Source organism: Crocodylus porosus, unplaced genomic scaffold (assembly GCF_001723895.1).
Source record: "Crocodylus porosus isolate Cpor-Errol unplaced genomic scaffold, CroPor_comp1, whole genome shotgun sequence".
NCBI lineage: Eukaryota > Metazoa > Chordata > Crocodylia > Crocodylidae > Crocodylus > Crocodylus porosus.
In genome coordinates, this window is record NW_017728920.1 from 7,161,893 (window position 1) to 7,186,385 (window position 24,493).

Below are 24,493 nucleotides of genomic sequence, written 5' to 3' on the forward strand. Positions count from 1 at the left end.
TTTCCCTCCGTGGGAGAGCTGTGTGAGGAGCCAAGCTATCTGAGAGTGCAGAATCATGCAGGCACAACTTTCCCAGAGTTTGACACAACTAGAAAGGCCTGCTGGAACATTTACTTCTACACAAAATAAACACAGAAGGGGTTCCTTATTCCTTCTACCCAAGGAAAGTGGAAGCAAAATCTAGATTCCCATTTAGGATTATTTTCAGGCTTTGCTCTGTCCCAAAGTTTGCTCCTGCATTTCTGAAACTAGTGACCACTTTCAAGGACTTCATTCTTCACAGAATTCCATATGTGAGGCAGGCAGAAAAGTCAGAAATCATCACTGAGACCCAGACATCAAAGGAAGCAATAATCGTACTACGTAGGCAGTATAAACAGGTCTACTCCTTTTATACTGAAACAAGAGCACAAATTTCTCGCTGAGGGGTGGGGGGAATAAAGCATTCAGGGAAGGAATCTCCCCCAAACAAATCCAGGTTCCTACCTCTGGAATGCGGACACTGTAAGGCTGATTATGAAACGTTGGAGCATTGTCATTCACGTCTCCCACTTGGATATTCACTGTCCCCTTGATCACCTATAGCCAGAAGAATGAGAACATACAGCTGTTACACTGTCATCAAACTCCTGAGCATCTGCCTCATCTTCAAAAGATTTCAGAAAATGGATAGAGTAGACTGGCTGATCAAGGCAAGAAGAGACTATGTTTTTAGCAAGTAGCCCCTTCCCTAGAGCCCTGGGTGCCTCATTCTCTTCCTTTCTCTGATACAGTTGGAGGTCTGCATTTCTTACAGTCTCCTGCTGGTTGAGTTTGTCTACTGCTCAGTATCCAGCATGACCACACCACTCCTTAGAGCTCCCCTTGTAGGGTAGATGGTAGTGTTGTAGCTCCCATGTTCCCAGAATCAATGTTTTTTTTTCCACTAGTCCCTGAAGATTTTCAGGAAAAGTAAAATGTTTTGTGCTTTTAACTGACAGCCCTAGTAGAAATAATCACAGTTAACATATACGATTAATGCAAAACAAATTAACGTGTTAATTTTTGTAACTAATGTTAATCTCACACATCCATTTTGACTGGGGTGGGTAAAATATGGTCCATCCCATGCCCTCTCCAGACTTGGCCTGGCAGAGCGGACCAGCTCCGGACCAGCTGGAACCTGCGCACACAGCCCTGACCCCAGCCCACCCCACACCTGCTCTGGACCTCACACCCATGCTGGGCAGTGGCAGTAGCAGTGGCAGTGGCCAAGCAGAAGCTGCTGCTCAGCACAAGGGAAAAGTAATCCCTCCCCATCACTACTGCCAGGCCCTTCTTGCTGCAGCTGCCCAGAGCCTGCACCTGGGCTGCCCTGCAACACCAATCTGTCACTGCTGCCTCTGGGCAGTGCAGAAGACCTGCAGGCTAGTCCAAGTGCAAGCTCCGGACAGCTACAGCAAGGGCCCAACAGCGGCAAAGCAGAGGGGCCACTTTCCCCTACACTGAGCAACAGCTTGTGCCTGGCTACTGCCACTGCTGCTTAGCATGGGTGGGTGAGTCTGGAGCAGGTGGAGGGTGGGCTGGGATCAGGCCTGTACACACGGGTTCCACCTGATCTGCTCCAGCTGGCACAAGTTCAGAGCAGGTATGGGGTGGGCTGGGGGCCGGGACCATGTGTTGTTGGTGGGGGGGCAGGGAAGGAGCTTCAAGGCACACGGGCTCCAAGCTGTTGGGTTGGGAAGGTGATGCTGACTATTGTTTAACTGTGCAATCAAAACTGTGATTAATTGCAACTATTTTTTTAAATCTTGCAATTAATTGCAATTAATTTTTTTAATCATTTGTCAGCCCCACCTTCTACACTGTGTCCTACAGAAACCTGCTGAAAAAGGATGGGACTGGAATATCTACATGCCTTCCCAACCAGTACTCTTCTCCTCTACTGTGTAGTCCTCCCCTCTGCTCCCCAAATGTGGGAGAGGCTAGGATTGCAGCAGCTGTGAGCTCCCCCCTATCACCAGTACTCCCTCCCCAAATTCTTTTCTTGTCTTAGATCACAAAATGAAAAAAGTTACACTTACCCCCTGGCTGTCACTGACAGAAAATTCAACTGTGAATTCTGACTTAGTCTGAAATGGAAAAAGAAGAAAAACATATAATTAGAAGATACTGTAGTGTTTATCTATGGACAGCAGCCTTTGGATTTCAGCCGAATATTATTACATGAAAAATACTTCCATGGCCTTGAGGTGGAAGAAGGAGGGCCCCCAACGCAATTGCCTATATTGTGCACAAGAATGGATGCTCAGATATATTAATGACATGGGCCCCTGCACATTTTCTATGCACAAGAGACAGCTCTTCCCTGCATCAGTAAGTGGAAGGTCCTAAAGGAGCCCATTTTCCCACTGTCTTCTAAGCAAACTAAACAGCTCGCAGGTGGCTCAGGAGACTCATAGAGATCAGAGGAGACTGGTGTTTAACCTCTTTCATTGTGCCAGCTATAGCCAGGGTTATTTCTGAAGATCTTGTGCTCCTGACAACAAAAGCCATATGCAGTAGCAGCTAAAAGAAGTAAGTGCAAGAAAGAAACACTTTCCTTACAGCAAAAGACCATGAGCCAGCTGTAGCCTATGAACCTGTAGTGTTCGACAGAAAGCTGGATACCCTGTTTCTGGCAGAGGGAAACAAAACTGATGTGAGAAGCAAAGGATAAAAGCAGGCACTGTGATGAACTTAAACCACCAGAATACTGAACTCATCTCACTAAAGGCAACCAAAGAATGTCATTGTTCTCCTCATTTTACTCTGTCATGCAGCAGTTTCTGGTGTTATACAATTAAAGGAACTATCCATCTCACAAGATATGGTCTATACTTGGAAAATGAGGCTGAAAGGCTGTGGGGGTGTAACAGGAGTGCCACTTTCAGAGCCTCTCTGGACGCGCGGCTCCGTCCTCCTGCAATGGGCCAATCGCCTGCCCACTCTCGCCTGCCACGACTTGATCTTACTTATAATTAATGGTTCATTGGAATTAGCGGGAGGCTGCCCATTTTTGTGCGCCCTGATGGCAGGGGGCGCTGCCTGCGGCTCCTTTTCCTCCCCTGCACCGCAGCCCAAGCCTCGCAGATGTGCCTGTATGATCTAACTTGGGCCATGTTATTATGTCTCGGCCCTTCGTTTGTCCTTGGGGCCCCTTGCTGCCCCCTAACTCCGGGGCTCCTTGTTGCCCCCTAGCTCTGGAGCTGGGCCAATGTGTCCTGCCCCTTCCTGGGGCTTCTCTCCGTGCAGCCGCCCCACAGGGCTGGGGTCAATACCCCTCAACACCGCGCCACACCGGCGCGAATAGCTATGCCTACCCGGCACCACTCACTGTGCCCCACAGGGCACCAGGAACCCCTAGATTACTGGGGCGCTCCCGTGAGGCCTCATCTCACCCCTGCAGCCTCACCTGGTCCTCCGGTACCATACAAACAAATACAAACCATAAGCCAACCGGCTATAACACAAAACCCCGAGCCACCACATAGCAGCTTAACTGTTCTGGTCAGGGTATACATCTCACCCTACCAGAGAGAGGGAGCGCATCAACCCCCAGCAAGAGCCCAGGGCTATTCTGGCCATCAGAGTTCTCCCCTTTGTTCTGGCTGAGTTCCTCCTCCCTCAGAGGCCAGAGGGGAACTGCCCTCCTAGCCTTCTGCTTGGGCTTAAGAAGGGCTAAGCTCCACCCCTTCCTGTCCCTAGGTTTCCCTGGTTGCTAGGGCAACCTGATGACTGGCAGCTGCGCTTCCCTCTCCCCAACACTAGGGGTCTCTCCCGAGCCACTTCTGCTCCCAGTCGCAGAGCGCCTGAGAGCCCTGCGACAGGGGAGAAAAGGGTTACAAAAGTCAATTTATCCATGCCTCAGATTCTTTTTTTAAATGCAATTGATTTTATGGGGTCATCTAAGAAATGAAATACCTTGAACTTATGACACCATTAATGATTAACACAGGAGGACACCAGGGACTCAAGGAAAAGCAAAACCCCCAAATACCTGTCCCAGTCTGGAGTACATAACTTTTTCTTTTCTCAAATATTTTATTGTCCATGAGACTAAAATCTTCAGCTCTCCTTTCTTACTTACATGGCATTAAGGTTTATTTAACAGTATTATGGGCCCAGACCTGTAAGCCTACAAACATATAATCTTTTGCCACTCTGCCCCCCACCGACCCCAGGGAGTGAGTGTGGGTTTCCACCTGCTGTATACAGACCACAGAATTTGTTTGCTCTACTAGATCAGACCACTGCTTTATTAATTTCAGAACCCTGTCCTAGAGCAATGGCTGATAACTGATGCTGCAGGAAGTGCAATGCTTGCATCACAAACCTGCTCGCTGTGTAACAATGTAACTAAGTTAATCAAGTCATTTCTTCTTTGTGCTGGAAAAGAAAGGCACTGGGGGAGGAAGGAGGGAGACAGAGAGTAAGAGAGTTATATCTGTGTTGAAATATGCAAAAGGCATTAAGATACTAGAGCACTGAGGGCCAGATAAAAAGATGGTGGGAGGAATTTTCCTTCCTGGCTATCTCCTTCCCACCGCTCACTGTCCCATTTGAGGGAAATGAAATCTTGCCAAAGAAATCACGTGGGACTAGCGAGAGCACCACAAAATGATGCAATAAAACGATCTGTTACCCGGGTACCATCTGGTGTCACTTGACCCAAAGTCCCAATCAGCCATCTGGCAATGCCTTTCTTTTCTCCTGTTCCTTCTTCAACAGCTTCAGTGCCTCTCAACTACTACTGTCATGTGAGCGGAGTGATAAGCACACTAGAAGCATTGTACAGGAATGACTTGAAAGCAAGCTTGAAATGATTCTATGTGCTGCAGCCTTGGTTGATTTATTCCCAATAAGAAGGCTTAGGGATGGCCAGCCAGCTCCAGTTCTCAGAACTGCAACTTCACCTTTCTGATGCCAGGATTGCCATTTACCTTCAAGGCATTTTCAGGGGCAGTTTATGAATGCATGTCCCCCCCCACCTCGCATCCCTCTGGCCCCACTCTAAAACTCAAATGAGGCTCACTTACAATGCTGAAGTGAAATTTAGTTTTTGCCTCAGGGCAATGCCTGCAGCCAATCTGAGCAACCCAAAGGCCAAGTACAGAAGCTGTGAATCACCTGCATCATCTTTTCTTCACCCTCTGCTGCCCCTTCCCAGGCAAGTGTTATCATGGGAAGAGAAAACTGGGGAAGGGGGCTCTGAAGGGAAAATTCTGTTGAATACAAACAAGACAAGTGAGGGCAGAGGCAGAACAGCCAGCCAGGACTGCCCCGGGCTAATTTCTGTCCTTACAGCTTATTTTATCACATTACTTTTTAGACTTTTTTTTTTATAGAATCATTTTGCGTTTAAAGTATCCATTAAATACAATCTTTTAAAGAATTACTTTGCCTCCCTTCCATTTGCTCTTTTCCATTTATTCTATCCTTTCCATTCTTCTGCAATTTCTCTCATCTTTTCCAGTCCTTTCCCATCTTTTCCCCCTCTAATATATTTTTTCATACTATACAATAACTAATCACTTTCCTTTGCTTCCTTTCCACTTTTCTTATGTATATTTCTCTACCTACTCCCTCTATCATTCTTTCATGTCTTACACTACCCGTTCCTAATCTATTTCAATTCTTTCCATCTTCAAGTTTGCTCCTTCTCTCTCTAGCACACACACACACATACACACTTGCTGTCCCTACCAGGAACTTCTTCCTCACCCACAAAAAAAATTACATATGCACAATTTTGCTTTTCCCCTCCTTCCATATTTTTTGGCACTTTACCAACTTGCCTTCCCAACCAAGTCAATACATAAAGTCACATATGTAGGCTTCTCTCCCACAACTCCAATCTAACTCATACAGATAAGCCTTCCTCAACCCCAGTCATCATGGGAGTGAGTACAGGCCTAGCCCTAGAGCTTACAAACTTTACCTCTTCTCCCTGTCACACATTCCTCTACATCCCCTCCCCTTCCCTCTCGTTCTCCCCACACTGACTCCCTTGTTCTCTCACTTTTACCCTGCACCTTCCTGAGCTTCCCAGCCTTTGCCCCACAGCCTCTCAGTCTTTTCTTACCTCAAACGTTCCTATCTACTCATATGGAAAAACTACATGACACAATACAAAGCCATACAAAGATAACCAATGAAATAACCCAGGTACCAAAGCGATGTGCTAATCAGGCCCCAGCCCTGGCTGGTTCTATGCCAATCAGGCCTACCACCACAGCCACAGTCCCAGCCCCACACATGCCAGATCAGGCTCATCACCCCAGCTCCACACCCACTGGCCTGATCCTGTGAATGGAACCATGTTATCTGGCTTGTGGGGCTTGGAAATGAGGTGGTAGGGGAGTGACAGCAGCATTAATTGACATCAGTCCACCACTGTCAAATTGCCAGATGCTTGGGGAGCTCCATGGACCAGACCACACAGCTTCACAAGCCAGATCTGGCCCATTGGCTGGGGACTGAGCACCCCTATGTTAGTCTGAAGTCAGGCAGAGGATAGGGAAGGGTGACACCTTAGAGATTAACTGATTTAGAGAGACATGAACTTTCATAGGCAATATCCTACTTTGACAGATGCTATCCTCAGACACTGTCTTCGTGCCTGTGAATACTGGCAGCACAGTATGGTGGCCCGGGGAAAATCTCCTCATGATCAAAGCCCTGCAGTAAGGACAAGGGCCCAATTCTCAGCAGTACCACTTTGACATCAGTAAGAAGAAAACAATTGGGATCAGAGCATTTATAATTGAAGTAAAGTTGCAGAAGGTTCTTCACTGGAAGTTTTCAAGAAGCAGCTGGAGACATCTACCTGATAAGATATGGGACAGAAAATCCTGCATCTGTGCACCAGGTTTAATTAGGTACCCCTTGAGTTCCTTTCCAACAGTATGATCCTTAGGGCATGAACCGATGAAAAAAATTACACTGATTGGAAAGGAGGACAGGATTTATAGTGATGCAGCTGATTTCACTGTAACCATTCTGTCTGTCTAATCTATCCTGCAGTAAGTGGAAGGTGAACCACCAAAATCAAATATAAATTTTATTCAGGGGTAAACTACTGGGATACAAGAGTGTACAGATTAAAAAGGTTACCACAGATCAATGGAGAGAACACTCACAAGCAGTAAGTAATCCCTTCATGTGTACACTTTAAAGCAGTATAATTATTCATCTGTCCATGGCCTAAGAGATGAACAGAAAGCAGCGGAGGAACCATTTGATGTTAACTCATGATTCCCTGAGTTTTCCTCTGCTGTCCCGTTACAGACCCCTCCACAGAGAATAAGAAGAGAAAAATGGCAATACCTCTCTGTCCAAGGGCTGCCTGAGCCATACAACTCCCGTCACACTCTCCACTGCAAAGAACCTGCTGGCTTCTTCCCCAACAACACCATACACCAGGGGGTCATTGTCTAGGTCCCGGGCAATCAACTGGGTCACTGATGAACCTACAAAAACATCAGGAAGGAAAAAAATTGCGTGAAAAAGAGAGGAGGAGGCAAGGTCATGGAAATATTCAGTTCCATATGACCAAGCGCCGGTTTGGAAAGTCTGTGCTGTAACCTTGCCACCCTACCTTACCCAAAGTTTTAAACTATGTTACAACATTTCAAACCATCACATACATAACATGCATGATTTTGTAACAGAGCTAACTTAGACATGCTGATTAGGCACCTCTAAACCATACGGCAAACTTGCTATTTTTTAAATAGATCCAAATAACCAGCATGCAAGAGCCCTAAAAGAATTAGATAAGGAGAACTCTGCCCAGTTAACATTAATTTTCAATAAACCTTGCATACCAGGGCAATTGTAGAATAACATTACATGAATAATGCTTATACTCAAGAAAGGCAAGGAGGTTTATCCAGGTAATTAAAGATGAATTAGCATGCCATTAGCCACTAGTAAAATAAAGGGAAAGCTGGAATGAAATTCCATGGATAGAGAATGAAAGGACAAATATGTGTAATGCTAGTCAACAAGTTTTTATGGAAATTAGGTCTTGTCAAATGACATTACATTCTGGATGAGTTTACAAGTTTGGTTAATAAAGGTAACTACATAGATGTAATGTAATTAAACTATGGCAAGGCGTCTCAGTACCACATGACATGCTAATTAAGAAAATTACCCCTATATAATATCAGTAACTCACTCCTTAAATGGGTTAAGAAACAACCAACACATTGCAAAAAGTAGGAATCGTCACTGAACTGGGGTGTGGTTAGTGAGGTTCCTCAGAGAATGGTATGAGATCTGACATTATTCAACATGTTCCACAAATGATTTGGAAATAAATATAGTATAACAACTTGGTAAGGAATGAGGAAAACAAGGCAGTGAGTGATCTGAACTATTTCATTAAATGGGCCTATTCAAACAAAATCAGATTTAGGAATATCTGTGAGCAAGGAATTCAGGTGATACCTACAGAATGGAGGAGGGGGATGTTTTGCAAAATAGAAACTGAAAAGGATCCAGGGGTCACAATGGGCAAGCAACTCAACATAAGCTTCCAGTGCTATGCTGTGGTATAAAAAGGCTAATGTGATCCTTAAACCTGTAAATAGTGGCACAGCAAGTGAGAAGGTGATTTTATATCAGTATATGGCATGACAATTGTGTATGGTTCTCACAACCACATTTTAAAAAGTTTTGAAAAAGTGGAGAGTGTACAGAAAAGAGACATAAAAATGACTTGAGGCCTACAGAAAATGCTTTACGGTGCCATACCGGGGTAAAATAAAGATAAATGTGATCTTTAAATGTACAGTATAAATAGTAGGGGTGTGCAAAACAGGCCCTATTCAATTTGGATTCAGCCTGAATCAGGGACAATGATTTGGTTCATTGGTTCGGATCACTGTTCCTGATTCAATTTGGCTGAAAGTGAAGATTCGATGCTGATTGAGAGAATCAGCGTTTCGGCCATAAACACAGCTTTAAATGTTTTTTCTACACACCTCAAGGTACCAGGCGCAGCTTGTGAACACTGCAATGCTGGGACAGATGGAGTGTCCCACAGGAGCATGGCAGGGCCTGCTGCATGCTCAGCAGCAAACCCACAAATGGACCAGAAGTACTTCTGGTCCACTTCTGGGTCTGCCGGGGAGCAAGCCAGGGGGCCCCCAGCACCTCCCCAGCTCAGCAATTGGCGTTGGGGGGACCCTGCGTGCCCCCCCCAAACCTAGGAGGCACCAGTCGTCAAGCCGGGGGGGGGGGGGCACGAGGGGACCCCCAGTGTGCTCCTGGAAGTGGACCAGAAGTGTTTCTGGTCTGCTTTCAGGTCTGTTGCCAAGCACACTGGGGAGCCCCCTGCATTCCTGTGGTCCACTCCATCTGCCCCAGCATTGCAGCATTCATGAGCTGCCTGCTACCTAGAAGTATGGAGAAAACACATTCAAAGCTGCATCTATGTCTGAATCACTGAATCTTTCTGAATCGATTCAGAGAAATTAAAGGGTCTCCTGATTCGATTCAGAAATTTTGCCACTGAATTGGGTCAAATCTCTGCCAAATCAAATCAGTGACTGAAGCTTCACACAGCCCTAATAAACAGTGCAGTATGAAAGACTCCAAGTTCAATTCTCTTCAGTTTATGAAGTGAGAGGTGACTTGATTACAGCACATAACTACCTTCATGGAAGATAAAAATAATAGATGCTATAGGATTCCTCAATCTAGAGAAAGACATAACAAGAAACACTGGCTAGAAAAATCAAGCCAGAAAAATTCAGAGGTTAAATACAGCATCTTTAAAAAACAACAACAACAAGCAAATGTGATTAACCTTTGGAACAAACTACCACAGGAAATCATGGATTATCCCTGTCAGTACCTTCAAATCAAAACTGGATGCCTTTCTAGAAGATATGCTTCAGTTAAACATTCTTATTGGGAGCACTACAAATTTAGGGTCCTGCAATATTAATTTCAGATGATGATCTAATTGCTCCTACTTATCTTACAACATATATAAGAAAATAAGAACTACCATTTACCGGGTCAGACTACTGATTCATTTTGCCTAGTTTCCTGTGTCACACAGTTGCAGAGGGTAGATGCTGAAAAGGAGAGTGAGCGAGCTATAACCAGGTGTTTTTCTTTCCACTGTTCCTTTCTCACTTGTAGCCTCAAGCATTTAGGCTAGGAACAGAAGTTACACACAAACTGAATTAAGTGATCAGAAACTAGTTTAAACCTGTAACAGAACAGAAGTTCAGTGCATATAAACCAGTTTCAAAATGACTGAAACTGGTTTAAAATAAACCTGGCTGAATGTAGTATCAGACTTAATTGATTTAGGTTCATGTTAAATCAGTCCCCCAGCCTCCCAGCGTGCTTTCCAGCATGGACAACTGGTGCCTCTCGAGTCTGGGGGGCGCATCTGATCACCAGTTGGGGGGGGGGCGGCCACCAATTGCTGAGCCCAGAACCACCAGCAGCGAAACTGGAAGTGCACTTCCACCAGCACTTTTGGTTTCACAGCTAGCACTTCCAGAGGGTCCACAGCTAATCTCAGGGGGTGTTCATGCACTCATGTGCACCACTTACACATCACCAATGCTTTCCAGCCCTGGGCTGAGCTGTGCTGTCTGCTCCAGAGAGTGGGGCTGACTCCACCCCTCTGCTCCCTAGCTAGAGCAGTGAGAGCTGGCTGACTGGCTTCATTAGCCAGCTCACTGTCCCCCACCCCCTCTGGCAAATCTGAGCTGAACTCTGGGGCCAAGGAGAGGGGTTAAATTCACCTTCCCCCAAGAATAGAACTGCCCTACCCTGCTAGTTTACTTAGTGCTGGCTGCAACTGTAGACTACAAATCCCAGTCTCACCTGGAAGCTGAAAAAGAAGTGCTGAGCAACCCTACGGAGTCCTGCTGCTGTGACTGTGGACTTCAAATCCCAGAGACATCAGGGGCAACAGGAAGAGGAAGCAAACACACAGCCCATGCTAGCTACATGCCAGAGAGTCAAGCTCTAGCACACCCTGCAGGTATGTGGCTACATTTCCTGAATCGAGAGTAAATGTCTGTTCATTTGCTTATTAGTTCAATCTTTGCAGCTTAGACTGACCTGCAAAGACTGAATCGATTCTGTCTCGGTCTTTTTGACTGCCTGTACTTAATCTTAAAGTCTGGGAAGTTCAAATTCAGAGGCTGTATCCCTACCTCCCATGCTCAATGGCTACTGATGTTCCTTTCCTCCAAGATTTTATCCAATCCCTTTTTGACTCCAGCTAAACTGTCAGCTTCCACACCATCTGGTGGAAATGAGTTCCACACTTTAATTACATGCTATGTGAAAAAAACTTCCTTTTGTTACTTTTAAACTTATCTACTAGTTTTATTTTGTGACTCTAGTTTTTGTATTGAGAGAGACAGTAAATAATAAATCCCTATTTACTTTATCTTCCCCATTTAATATTTTATAACCCCTTACCATGTCCCTCAAGCATGTCTTCTTTCAACTGAATAGGCCTAGTCTCTTTAGGCTCACCTCGCATGGAAATCCCTCCAAACCACTAATCATGCTTGTTGCCCTTCTCTGAACCCTCTCTAGTTCTTCTATATCCTTTCTGTGGTGTGGGTACCAGAATTGGAAACAGTATCCAAGGTGTGGACACACCATGAATTTATAAAGGGGCATGATGATACTTTCTGTTTTACTTACAATTCCCTTCTTAATCGTTCCTAACTTTTTGTTTGCCTTTTTAACAGCTGCTGAGCACTGAGCTAATGTTCTTATAGTCAACTCTCCACAGCAACTCCCAGATCTCTTTCCTGTGTGGTAACAGCCAATGTAGAGCCCATCATAATGCAGGTAAAGTTTAGGTTATGTTTACCTAAGTGCATCACTTTACACTTACCTACAGTGAATTGCACCTGCCATATCGTTGCCCATTCACTGAATTGTATCAGATCCTGCTGTAGTTCCTCACAGTCCACCTTTGTCTTTACTGCTTCTTACACTTCATGAATGAATAAATAAATGGATGGATGGATGTGTGACATACATGAGAGTTTGTAAACATGTACCTTTGAGAAAAGAATTGTATAAGAAAGGGTTTTAATGTCCCATGTGCATTTGAGCATAAACATGAATCTTTGCCGCCTATGTGGATTACATACATATGTGTAGTTGAGGAACTTAAACCATTCCCAATGCGCATTCAGGGCAAGATGCTAAACTAGTATTAAGAAAAAGAAATTTCTGCATGCCTTGTAAAAGGGAGTCTTTCAAAAAAGAGGAAGCAAGAGGAAGACAGCTGTGACTTTGATTTCATGACTGTAAAAGAGAAAACCTCTTTTCCCCTTTCAGGCACTTGAAAGAGTGTGGGTAGAAGCATCAGAAGCTAAAAATGCATGGTATGTTTCCTTATCAAAGTTAGGGAAGCCCTGAGGAGCTCTGGCCCTCAATCAGACTATGTGACATACATAAAGCCTCCCTCCATTGCCAGAGGCCATGTCTCAACCAAGGAAAAGCAGAGTGGAGTTTGAGTGTGCAAAAAGGAGCTTAGATCTCTCTTCACATGCATGGGATAAAAAGGTCAGGGAGGTCTCCCCTCAGTGGAGGCTGATGTTTCAAACACCATCCATCCATAACGTGCTGAGTTTGCTAATATCTTATCTGCAGGGAAAGTTCCCCCATATAAGGTACTGCAGCAAAATCTCTGGTTACGGGTGGTGCTTTATATGTGGAGAGAGACAACTTGCTAAACTGTATATCTGTTTGTTCCCACATACAGCCAGCACCTTGTGCTAATTGAGGCCAATCCTCTCTAGCTCCCACTTCCGGTAGATGAGGGGGTCACAATGGCACACTACACTGCCATTCAGGAAAGTTGGGTTCTGAGACTACAACTAGAGATTAGCATGACATGGAGAGCTCAAAGTTGCCTTCTAAGGTTGGAGACAAGAAAGGAGATTCCTAAGATGCCATTAGGGCAAAAATTCATAGATTCATAGACATTAGGGCTGGAAGGGACCTTGAAGATCATCAAGTCCAGCCCCCTGCCCCAGGGGCAGGAAGTCAACTTGGGTCAAAGGATTCCAGCAAGATAAATATCCACACATTTCTTGAGAGAGTCCAGAGTAGGTGCCTGCACCACTTCAGGAGGAAGTCTACTCCAGGTCTTGGGGGCTTGGACAGTAAAAAAGTTTTCCTTACGTCTAGCCTAAAATGGTCACGGAGGAGTTTATGACCGTTGGTCCTTGTTATCCCTTAGGGTGCTCTGGTGAACAGATGTTCCCCCAGATTCTGATGCACACCCCTTACATACTTATAGGCAGCCACCAGGTCCCCCGAGCCTGCGTTTTTCCAAGCTGAAGAGTCCCATGGCTCTCAGCCTCTTATCATAAGGCCTATTCTCTTGCCCTCTGATCATGCACGTGGCTCTCTGGAGTCTCAAGTTTCTCGACATCCTTCTTGAATTGTAGAGCCCAGAACTGGATGCAGTACTCCAGGTGCAACCTCACCAAGGCCCAGTACAGCAGGAGGATGACATCCTGAGATTTACTTGAGAAGCATCTATGGATGCAAGCCAGAGTTTTGTTTGCTTTACCAGCTGCAACATCAGATTGGTGGCTCATGTTCATCTTGTGGTCAATCATGACCCTGAAGTCTCTTTCAGCAGTGGTGCTAGCAAGCATAGTACTGTTTAACCTATAAGTATGCTGTGGGGTCCCCCCCCCCCAAGGTGGAGTACCTCACATTTATTGGTATTGAACGTCATGACTTGGAAGGAGGAGAAGGAAAGAGCACATCACTAACAGTCTTCTAAATCAGGACCTAAACTGATTTAGAAGAATATTAGGTGAGCTCCACTGCCTTCAGAAGTATGTTTGCAACTGCCAGTGAAGCCAACAGGCAGCAGTGGGTGCATATGTAAGGGGAAAATCCAGTCTTGTTGAAGCAGCTGTTCCCATCCCATCCCTTAAATGTGAAAAAGTAGCAATTTGAGTGACAGCTGGTTTTTTAAACCACCAAAACATGCAATACCTAATGGCCTGTAATGCTAAACAACTCTTTATTTCATAAAGAAACTTGTATATAACTATTTACAGTAAGAAGTAACAATGACTAGGCTGAAAAGGTAGCACATAACAGGCCAGTAGCACAAGGTAATTGACAGCTCTTTCTTACGTGTTAATGCAGGGTCATTTCTCACTACAGACTTATGACACAATTGGTTCCAGAAAGCCACATTTTAAGCCGAAACATAACTTGGAACCAATTTTCTCATCAGAAACAATGTTATAAATGGGGGATTGGTTCCTGAACCAAGGCCTGATATCCTATTTTCACAAAAAATACCCCAGAATTTTTTACTCGATCAATTATAGATGAGTAATATAACTACATTAATGTACTTATATTGTAAATAGCAATCATATTGATTTGGAAGAACTTCTTTGAGGTGACTTTGCTGGACTTTTTGAAAGGCTCCTGGTTGGACTTTTTGAAGGGTTCTTGGCTGGAGTCTTCTCAGGAGTCTTGGCTGCAGGTTTTTCTGGACTCTTGTCTGCTTTCTTAAAGAAAGTATCCAAGCAAGTTTGGACAGATGTTCTCCAGGGAGATGAGTGATGCAGTGAAATTGTTTGCTGGCACAGCATCATATTGGATCAAACGTTGTAAAGTCAAAACTGACATCATGAAGTTGAAACAGGGTGTCAATTTATAAACACTGTAAGTACGAAACATTGTAACTCAAAATGTAGGAAGCCAAGGACTGCTTGTATTCCTGATTTGGATCAAAATATCTTCGGTAAGTCTTAACGTTCACCTGATTTCTACTATACCCATTTCAAAAGTAAAAAAGAAAACCACCACAGTGAAACAGGACATCTCTTTGTAACCTCAGGTGAAAATCAGTGATGAGTGAATAACAAAAAGATCATGGGTTTGGCAACACCAAATAAAGGAATCTATCCAATTTACTTGGGTCTTCAAACTAGGGCTGGAAATCTCATGAGAACAAGGGTTTTTCAAAGATCATCAATACTTCTTTCTTTCACTTGAGTGAGATAATGATGAGAAAGTTTATGTTTTGGCTTGTCAGGGTGCAAACAAGCATTCGAATGACCTGACTCATGCTAGGTGGCTTACTTTGAGCCACCTAACCTGAGTTCGGGTTCTGCTGTGTGCAGATGTTTGTGCAGGGAGCCAGAGGTAAGCTGGGGGACAGGAGCTGACAGGATCAGGGAAGGGGATGGCAGGTCCATAGGAGGGGCTAGTGGATCTCTGGAAGCAAGCTGCATTTTAGATTGCGTGCACAAACTTTTACAGTGATTTAAGCTCTGTGAATGCTTGCACATTCAGCCATTTAGCTTGGTTAGGGCAATCTAAATATAACTAGCCAATTCCCTGCCAAGAATAATGGGGGGAGGGGAGGCATGATGGGGAACAGGCAGGGATGGAGCCCCGTGCCCTCTACCCCCATCCGGGTCCATTCCCTCCTTCCCTCCTGCTGCTTGGGGTCTGGGCCTGTTCCCCCTGTCCCTGTCACAGTGCTGGGGGGGGAGAGGAGGAGTAGGCCCAATGCTAGAGAGGCGTGGGCCCGTGAGTAGTGAGAACCTGCGCTGCCATGGGGAGGTGGACAACAGTGGGCCCAGGCCGAAATCAGCGGCAGTGGAGGGGCAACAGGATGAGTGGAAGAGGGGCCGATGTGGGGGAGAGGGAGTGAGAGGGAGAAGTGGGACCAGGCCCAGCCCGCTGCTGCCACATTGGGCTGGGTCCAGTACTCCCTACCATGTCAGGCCCACTTACCTCCCCGCATTGGAACTGTTTCCCTCCGCAGTGGTGGGGGGGGGGAAGGGGAGGAGTGGGCCTGGGCCCATGTCGGGGAGGACTGGGCCCAAGACTGGAGGGAAGCCAGGCCACTGCAGTGCGGGGAGCAGTGGGCCCAGGCCGACCTAGAGACAGTGTGGGGTATGGGAGGAGTGGGCTCAGGGCCAGTGCAGGGGAGAGTGGGGGATGCAGAAGAAGTGGAGCTGGGCCTGAGTGGGGGAAGGAGGCCCGCTCCTCTCCTCCCCCAGCTGCTGCCGTGTCAGGCCAGGCCCGCTGCTTCCCCTCCACTGCCACGGCAGGCCGGCTTCTTCCCCAACTCAGGCTCGGTCCTCCTCCACACCTCAGACCCAGTCCCGCTCCTTCCCCACCCCATCTCTCCCCTGCATCAGCTCAGAGCCCACTCCTCCTGTCCCCCCGCCATTGCTGGGTCAGCCCAGGCCCACTTCTCCCCTTCCCCCACCACTGCCACCATAGCATGCACGCTATTCCCTGCACCACTGCTGCACTGGGCCCTACAGGCAGTGATGACGGAAGGTGGAAGAGCTGGCCAAAGCCAAAGCCCGTAGCCTGGCCTCCCCCCCACCCCACACCAACCCAACCCCACTCCTCCACGTGCTACTGCCACCATCACCTGCAAGGAGTAAAGCGGGGAGGTAAGGCCAGCTCCAGTGGCCTCACCCCCTGCTCTCCACTACATCATCACCACCTGCAAGAAGCAGGGTGGGGGGGGCAGGGAGCAAGGCCAGCAGGAACTGGTCCTGTTCTGTCTGCTCTGTTGCCCCCGCGTCCATGGAGCATTGCAGGGGGGTGAGGCCAGCTGTGCTGTGTGGCTTTCGTCCCCTTCCTCTATCCCCTGTGTCCCTGCCATCATGTCAGTGCTCCACTGCTGCCAGCTCCTGTTCAAATACTTGTTTGTAGTCTGATTGGCTGTTTGCGAATAAAGCACTACAGCTGGACAGACAGACAGACTTAGGCTTTTATAATATTAGAATGCTTGTATATACCCTCAACATGCTATCAGGAAGTACAGAGGAACAAATATGTCAGTTACCTGAATTTTTCCAAACCTTAATAAAAAATACTCACACAAAATTCCCATGTAAATAATCAGCTTGATTTTACTTTTTTCACATTCAGTTTGCCCCTACTAGAGGCTCTGCATCAATAATCACTTTGAAATTAGCACCCCCTGCCACTACGATCACTATAAGGAGCCGAGGAAAAGTTTTCCACCATAAAATAATTGATTTGACAAAACCTAAATGTTTTGTGGAAATTTACTGGTTATTATGAAGCTTTCATCAGTAAAGATTTCTAACGGCTAAGAATCAATGTGGTGTTCCTCTCCCCAAACCCTGAAAGCTCTTGGTTCCATCCCAACATAGAACAGGAACATTTCTTAAATTTCAGGAAGTTCCACAGGATCAAACAACTATTTCTCAACCAAGTGCTTTTGTGGGGGAAGTGGAGGGGAGAGGGAGGAGGTGACTTTTGTTGGTTTTTTTATTCTTTTGTTTTGGTTTGGTTTTGTGTGCCAATCCTACTCTCATTTCCTGAATAGTCCTAACTTCTTTCTAGATCTCAAGGCTTCATGCCAGAGTGATCAATCCCTCCTTAGATCTCCCTTCTACTTCTCCCTCATGGATGCAACTCCATCCACAACTTGCTGTTCTACTTAATACTGAAATTTGCCACAGACTCATTGGAGATCCAAATGCAGCACATCTTGCCCTGCTGGCTTGGAGCATGCCCCCTCAGTATTCCTAAACGCTGCTGACCTGGAACAAGGACACAAAAATCAGATCCACCCTCTGGTTTGAGCACTTCAAACTACCTTTGACCCTGGACATCTTCAGCAACAAGAAAAGATTTATCATCAGGTGAAAGAAAAAATGGCAGGACTCTGGATTCATACCCTCTTTATCTTTTTCAATTGTTAGAGAAAAGATGCTTCATTACAAAATACTTAAAGTTCACAGCATACCTAGCACACACAAAATGTATTCTTTTCCTAGTCTATATAGAATTTTACTTCAAAAGCCTCAAAACAGTGTTGAAAATAAAGGGACACAGCCATTCCTTCAGTGTCACACTCCTTTATCAGTCACTTTTGCATTATGCCACCCTCCCCAATTTAGTATCACCTGCCAAAATATTTTGTGAAAAATGCATATGTGCAGTCAAAAGAACGAATTACTAGAAGATTATTAGAAATACATTCCTTGAATAAAAAATGGGATTTTATGATTACCTAGTAATTTATTTGATCTTTGCATATTTTTACTGATTTTATTGGTAATAATAGTAAATTTGGGTTTGCATTGCAAACCATGTGTTGAAAGAATGAGTGATAGAAGAAGATAAAGCTACAGCTGAATCCGTTTACTGCTTATGGTCAGAACCCCTCACATGTGGATCATCTAAAAGGTATATGCTTTCTTTGTACAGATAATGTAATCTAGGCCCCGACCGTGAACCACACTGCAATGAGAACAGTTTTTAACCTCAACTCTTTTTAATCCCTCTTTTTATTTACTTTTGCTTTTATTCTTAGGAGTACAAAAACATTTAAATGGTTTTGGTTACAAATATTACTTCCCACCCCCAAGCATAAGCATTATGAGCCAAAACTAAAATGATCACATCTGAAAATAATAAAACTTGAAGTTCTTTTTATTTGCCTTCCTACTTTTTTGAGCCTCTGTTTGATTTTCAAACTTTTTTCCTTGATGAGAAGTACTAGATGCTTACATTTTTAAAGAAAATTAAATCTAAGTTTCTTACGTAATCTCAAAGCTCCATGAAGTTTGGCTTTTCAAAACCTCCCAAAATTGTGAGACAGATGACAGAACTGAGAGAACTGGAAGCACTGCTCCTGCAAGAAGAGAATCCGGCTCATGCAGATCTAATGAGGTCCACCAAATTAATGCTCCTCTTCTAAATAACAATGAAACTACAGGCATACAATAATCCATATCTCTATACACACTCTCACTTCACTATAGTCTCCCATCTCCCTCCCAACCACACAACCTGCATATACACGTCTACTACAAGGTGGCCAGTTCCCATACAACCTAACACTTCTATCTACATAAAGAAAAATACATCTTTACATTGTTCATTCGCTCACTAGTTTTTCAAACATACTAAAAGGTTCTTATAGTCAGAAAAACTTTCAGAACAGATTTAGAGTTTCTAGGTGATACTACTTTAAACATACAATGAACTAAAAACCATTAGGATTTTTTAACGTAAATCTCAGGTGCATTTTCAAACGTTCCCAATTCACACTTTTCCCCCCTTTTTTAAAAATTACATTATGTACTTTGGATCAGACAATTAATCTGCACTACTGCTACAGCAATTGTGCAAAGGCACATCTATCTGAAAGGTAGAGATGTGAAAAAAAAAATCTCTCGCTGCTGGTTAAATAGGTAAGAAAAAGCTAACACAAATTTCAGTGCTGCTGGTTCACACACACAAGAGCAGACAAAAAGTCAGTTTTTAATTAATAAATATTTAATGATAAGTGTTAACAATGTGTTTAGTACTGCACAAGAGACAAAGCTAATGACAGTACTGGCTGTCTACGGCTTGTCATCACTGGTCTCCATATGGCTGTACAATACATGGTCTTGCCTCTCTTTTAACATTTGCCAGCAGGGGCATGCAGTAGGACCATGTGAAATTTCACCAGCTGTTTCGTTCCGACACTGTTTCAACCAATTTCGAAGTCAAAACAGCAAAATTGAAACAAAATGAGGCTGGTTGAAATGTTTTGAAAGTTGAAACATTTCGACCATATAGGCTGGGGATGGGAAGTCAGCCCAGCAGGGCTGCTTCCCAACCCCAGTGTGATCTAGTACAGGGCACCGAGAAGCAGTCCACCTGGGCTGCCTCCTGCCCCGGTGCGATGTAGTGCTGGGGATGGGAAGTCAGCCCAGCTGGTCTGACTCCCCATCCCCAGTGAAACTTGAAACAGCTGTTTCCACTCAAAATTAAATTTGAGATAAAACACTGTTCCCTTGAATCATCGAAGCTCAAGGCAAAATGGAATGGTGCCGTTTCACACAGCCCTAGCATGCAGTACAGCCCTGTCCATCTGCATTGTTCCTGGATAGACCTTACATGGCAAGACCTGAGCAAAAACACTCGTTAAATTTAACATAAAAGTCCTGGAGACGAGACTATCAGTTTTTATTTAAGCAGTGTCACTAAAATAAAGACAAGGTCAGTGCTTCTGTGTTGCCTAGACTCTGCATTGGAGCAGTTTTCAGCAACCTAAGCACTGCACCAAAACAGAGTGGGTAAAAATTGAGGATTTAAAAATAAATAAATAAATAAAAACCCTAAATGTTTTAATATAAATTGGATTTTTATAGTTTATTTATGTTATAATTGTATTTCTTTTAAGTGAAATTGGAATGTAATATAGCATAGACTAAGGTATAAATTTAGTATAATCTATTAAAAAAATTTAAATATGTTGAGTCAATGAGCCTCTACTAAAAGCTCTGGAGTTAAAGGCTAATTTTCTTCTATAAGAATGAAGGGAACAACATCTAACTTTTGAGGTCAAGCTTTAAAAATACGATACAGTAATTTACGTATTGGGGACTTGATGGTGCAAGGGATGCAGAGTCTACACTATTGGATCCAAAGGATTAGAAAAGGCATCACGGGTGTTGGACCTAAACCTGAAAATGCAGTGAAAATGAAAATAAAATTAGAAGATAATGAAGCAAACCTGAAATTTATAACATATGGGTAGCGTGTTCATTTGATGCATCTTTTAGCCAAAGATTTAAATACTCCAGAAGTACAGTTTCCCTCGCTTTATGTGGGTTCAGTATGTGCAAATTTGCTCGTATGTGATGACCCTAGTTATACCAAAAATTCATTATATGTGAGGTAAATTCACTTTTAAGCAATCGGTGTGGTAGAAGTCAGCTGCTTTGTGCAGTGCATTGTGGGAGTGATGCACACCAAAATATAGTCTCTTGTGGGGATCTGTGCTCCCCAGTTGTTGTCTGTGACACGTTTCTGTAGTTGTTATCCCCATTATGATAGTGCCCTGTGCTTGTGCTTACTGTCTGCTGTTGGCGAGTACCAAAATTGACTCGTAAAAGTAACAGAAATGGGTCTGAGGATCAGTACAGTTGAGGTCTTGGAACCTATCCCTATTTGCTACATTGTAAAATGGGTTCCCGTTACGTGAATTCGAGTTATGTGATGTTTTCCAGGAACACATGTACAGCATAAAGCAAGGGAAGTTGCAAAATACGTCCGTAACAACCAGTTTGCTTCAGTTTCACAAAAGAGAGCTGGGGGGATCCAAACTAATTCTCCATCAAAATGTATGATGAAATTCAGTGACTGACCACTTTGAGCTATTTATTAAAAACTGGCCTATTTTGATGGCCACCTGTGAAGAAAATCATGATAAAAGTGATGGAAGTATCACAGCTAGAGTAGCCAACACTGGACTAAAGAGAAAAGTAGAGAATATGCTGAATACACTAAAACCTATTTTCATAGTCTTGGACAAACTCCAGTAACTGGTGTTACTGAAATTCGGAAAGGATTTCAAGAAACATTAAAGCAAAAAATACCCCACAGCAAAGTTAAATTGCAGGCAGTAAAGAAGCAGATGGATCAAGCACTTACTCCACTTCATTTTCTTACCATTCTTAACACAAAGTACGAGAGTAGATGCCTAACTGCTGAAGAGGAAAATGCTGTTATGACATGGGTACCTACTAATCACTCATTAATCATGCCAACCACAATACATTTCAAGGCTAGAGGTGAACCATTCAAGCAGCACATGTTTGCTGAGGATCTTTTAAAGAAAGTCACACCATTGAACTAGCGGAAGTCACTAGCAAACACCTGGAACCAGAGTTTGTTGAAGTGTTTTTACTGCAATAGTAGCCTCTTCTGCAGGTGTGGAAAGAAGATTTTCTTCATTTGGGCTGGTTCATTCAAAGCTGAGAAATTGACTGGGAGTTGGAAAGATTGTTTTTCTCTTACCATCTATGAATAAAAGAGGGAAAGAGGGAGATTTACAAGTTCTAAGAACTTGTAAGAAGAAGGTAATTTTTTCAAATTTTCTCATTTTAAAGGGAATCAGGCAAGTGGGAACTTAAGTTCAAATGACTTTCTCCTACACATTTTAGAAAATTTTCCTGTCACCTGAAAATATTGTTTTAATTCACTAACCATAGTTCATACTTCTAATACTATACCAGTTAATACTAGGGTTTAATAAATGAGGTAGCTGTAAAAATGCACCATGTTTTGATAAAGTTTCTGTACCCAAAACATTAAAGTTTTGCTTAATACATTCGAAGTGCTGGTTTTGCATGTTTAATTATATTCAAGTTGCCCTCTTAGTGCAGCTTGATGCAAATGAGCAAAAAGTTAATAATCTAGTGAATATATATTTCACCATTTTAAAGCATACAAAATGTAGGATTTCTAATAATCCAAATATGTTATGTTGCATATTTTTAAAATATAGTATACATCTAGTTTGTGTACTAGGACACATACACGTACCAACTCTGTTGTAAAAACTGTATTTAGTTGTGAATCAACAAGTTTTGTTATATCAACCAATGAAAATACCCCCTTTTTAAAGATGCACGTGCACGCGCACACACTGACAAAGTTCAATAATTGATTTTTATCCAATCAAGCTATTTACTTGCTAATTTAAATTGGCTTGATTTAAATCAATCCATCCTGCATCAAAACACGCCACTGGGTTAGGGGAGAGATTCCCAAAAAACTGAAAGTTCAAACACCATGCCTTTTCTTCTGAGCATGAAAGAATACCTTGAGTCATCTCACTCTGTCTGCTGTGAAGAGACTGTGCGTCACTGCCTCTGTGAAGAAGATGAAATGCTTATACTCACTGTCCACCACAGAAATTAAGATATATTACCATCCTACCCCAAACCAACCAGCTGTTCCTTCACATATTACAATGAGAGGCCATTCCTTGGAGAATGCTGAGCATTTCCCCTACTTGGGTAGCTATTCTTCCCAAAAGGTAGACATAGATGATGATATTCAACACTGGTAAAATCTGCCAGTGCTGGCTTTGGATGTTTCCAAAACTGTCACAGAGACATTGAGACCCAAACAAACTTCTCAGCTACCAGACTGTGTCATTCCTACTATTTTATGGGTGTGAAACTTGGGATTACCAAGAACACCTAAAAGCTTTGAAAAGTTACCATCAGCAATGTCTTTGAAAAATTCTCCACTTAAACTGGAAGACCCAGCACCAATGTCCTGGCTCAACAAAACACCACCAGCATCGACGCCCGCTCCACTGAATGGGACATGTCATAAGGAAGCCTGACAATCAGGTGCCAAAACAGGTCCTATACACCCAGCTCACCAATGGTAGAAACAAGCAAAAGAAGAGACTCAAGGATACCTTGACACCTTCAAGGACACCTTGTCTTTGAGTTGAAGGCCAACCCAAAGACATGTGGTATTAACATCAATACCTAGAAGACTCAAGCACTGAATCATCCCCAATGGTGCCATGATGTATAACGAAGTAGCAATTGTTTTGAGCAAACTTGCTGCACTATGGAGGTAGATTGGAAAGAGGGGGAAAAAAAAGGCAGTGACCCAACATCACTAGGATCCATGCTTTCTTCCTCAAAATATCTGCCATGTCTTCAGTCAAACATGAGGATCTCAGATGAGCCTCTTCAGTCATCTAACTCACCAGTGTCTTCCCTATTTACTGGAAGACTCATCCTCATATCCAGGGATTGCCACTGCCGATAATGGAACAACCAGCAAACTTGGGCCATCTCACCCTCTCTTTAGAAGAAAAAACATCTTTCTCCCAATCAGTACTTCCAGCACCCAGGCCAGAGGTGTATCCTCTTTAACTCCACCTCAAACACAGTTACACCTGACTCCAGCTTGTCAGAGATCTCTCCCTTAACTACTGCTACTCCTCTTCTCCAGTGCACTTCCTTGGAGCCACACTCTTCTGCAGGCCACATGGCTCTCCTCCCCATGGAAGCTGATGATTTCCATTCCTTAGCAAGGACAATGCTCCTGTGCTGACTTCCCACAGGCCAGGAACTACTCCTTTCCTTTTCCTCTCCAATAGTCCCCAGTGCTAAATACTGGACTGTGTACCTCTCTTTTGTAAAAAAGAGAAAAATTGGTATACAGCATGAGACCAGTAAACTGCCGAGTCCAAGGTCCCATCTCCAAAAGTGGCTGACATCAGGTGCTTCAAATGAAAGTACACAAGACCCTTCAGATAGCAATTTGCAGCTAATCTACCCTTAAAAAACTCTTCTCCCCAGATTTCCTGCATTTAACTAGGACTAGCTGTATGTACAAACTGACTCCTGGCAGTCACAGTGTTTGAGGGAAAGAAATTGGTTGCCAGAACACAACTTTTGCAATGCAGTTCCCCCACTCCCCATTCCCCAAGTTGCTTTTGGAAGCATTGCACACAAAAAAACAGGAGTCCAGAACCAGTTGATACTATTTCTCTCGACAACCAAGGATACTCTAAAAAAGTGGTTCTCAACCTTTCACACTGGGATCCATTAGCATAATTATCAGCTTACCACAACCCAAGACTCAAAACCCCCTAGCCCTGACCCACACA

The 24,493-nt window shown here is 44.0% G+C and overlaps 1 protein-coding gene across 1 annotated transcript in view; it reads right to left on the minus strand.

Annotated features, from left to right (window-relative positions):
• The window catches only part of CDH23 (cadherin related 23), a 556,494-nt gene that overhangs the window by 422,314 nt on the left and 109,687 nt on the right, over positions 1 to 24,493 (minus strand). Inside the window, exons 4-6 of the mRNA XM_019538542.1 lie at positions 7,348 to 7,490; positions 2,064 to 2,111; positions 487 to 579 (exon numbers count right to left, since the gene is read on the minus strand). Of these exons, the coding sequence (XP_019394087.1) occupies positions 487 to 579; positions 2,064 to 2,111; positions 7,348 to 7,490 (284 nt within the window). The remainder of the gene's footprint in view (positions 1 to 486; positions 580 to 2,063; positions 2,112 to 7,347; positions 7,491 to 24,493) is intronic.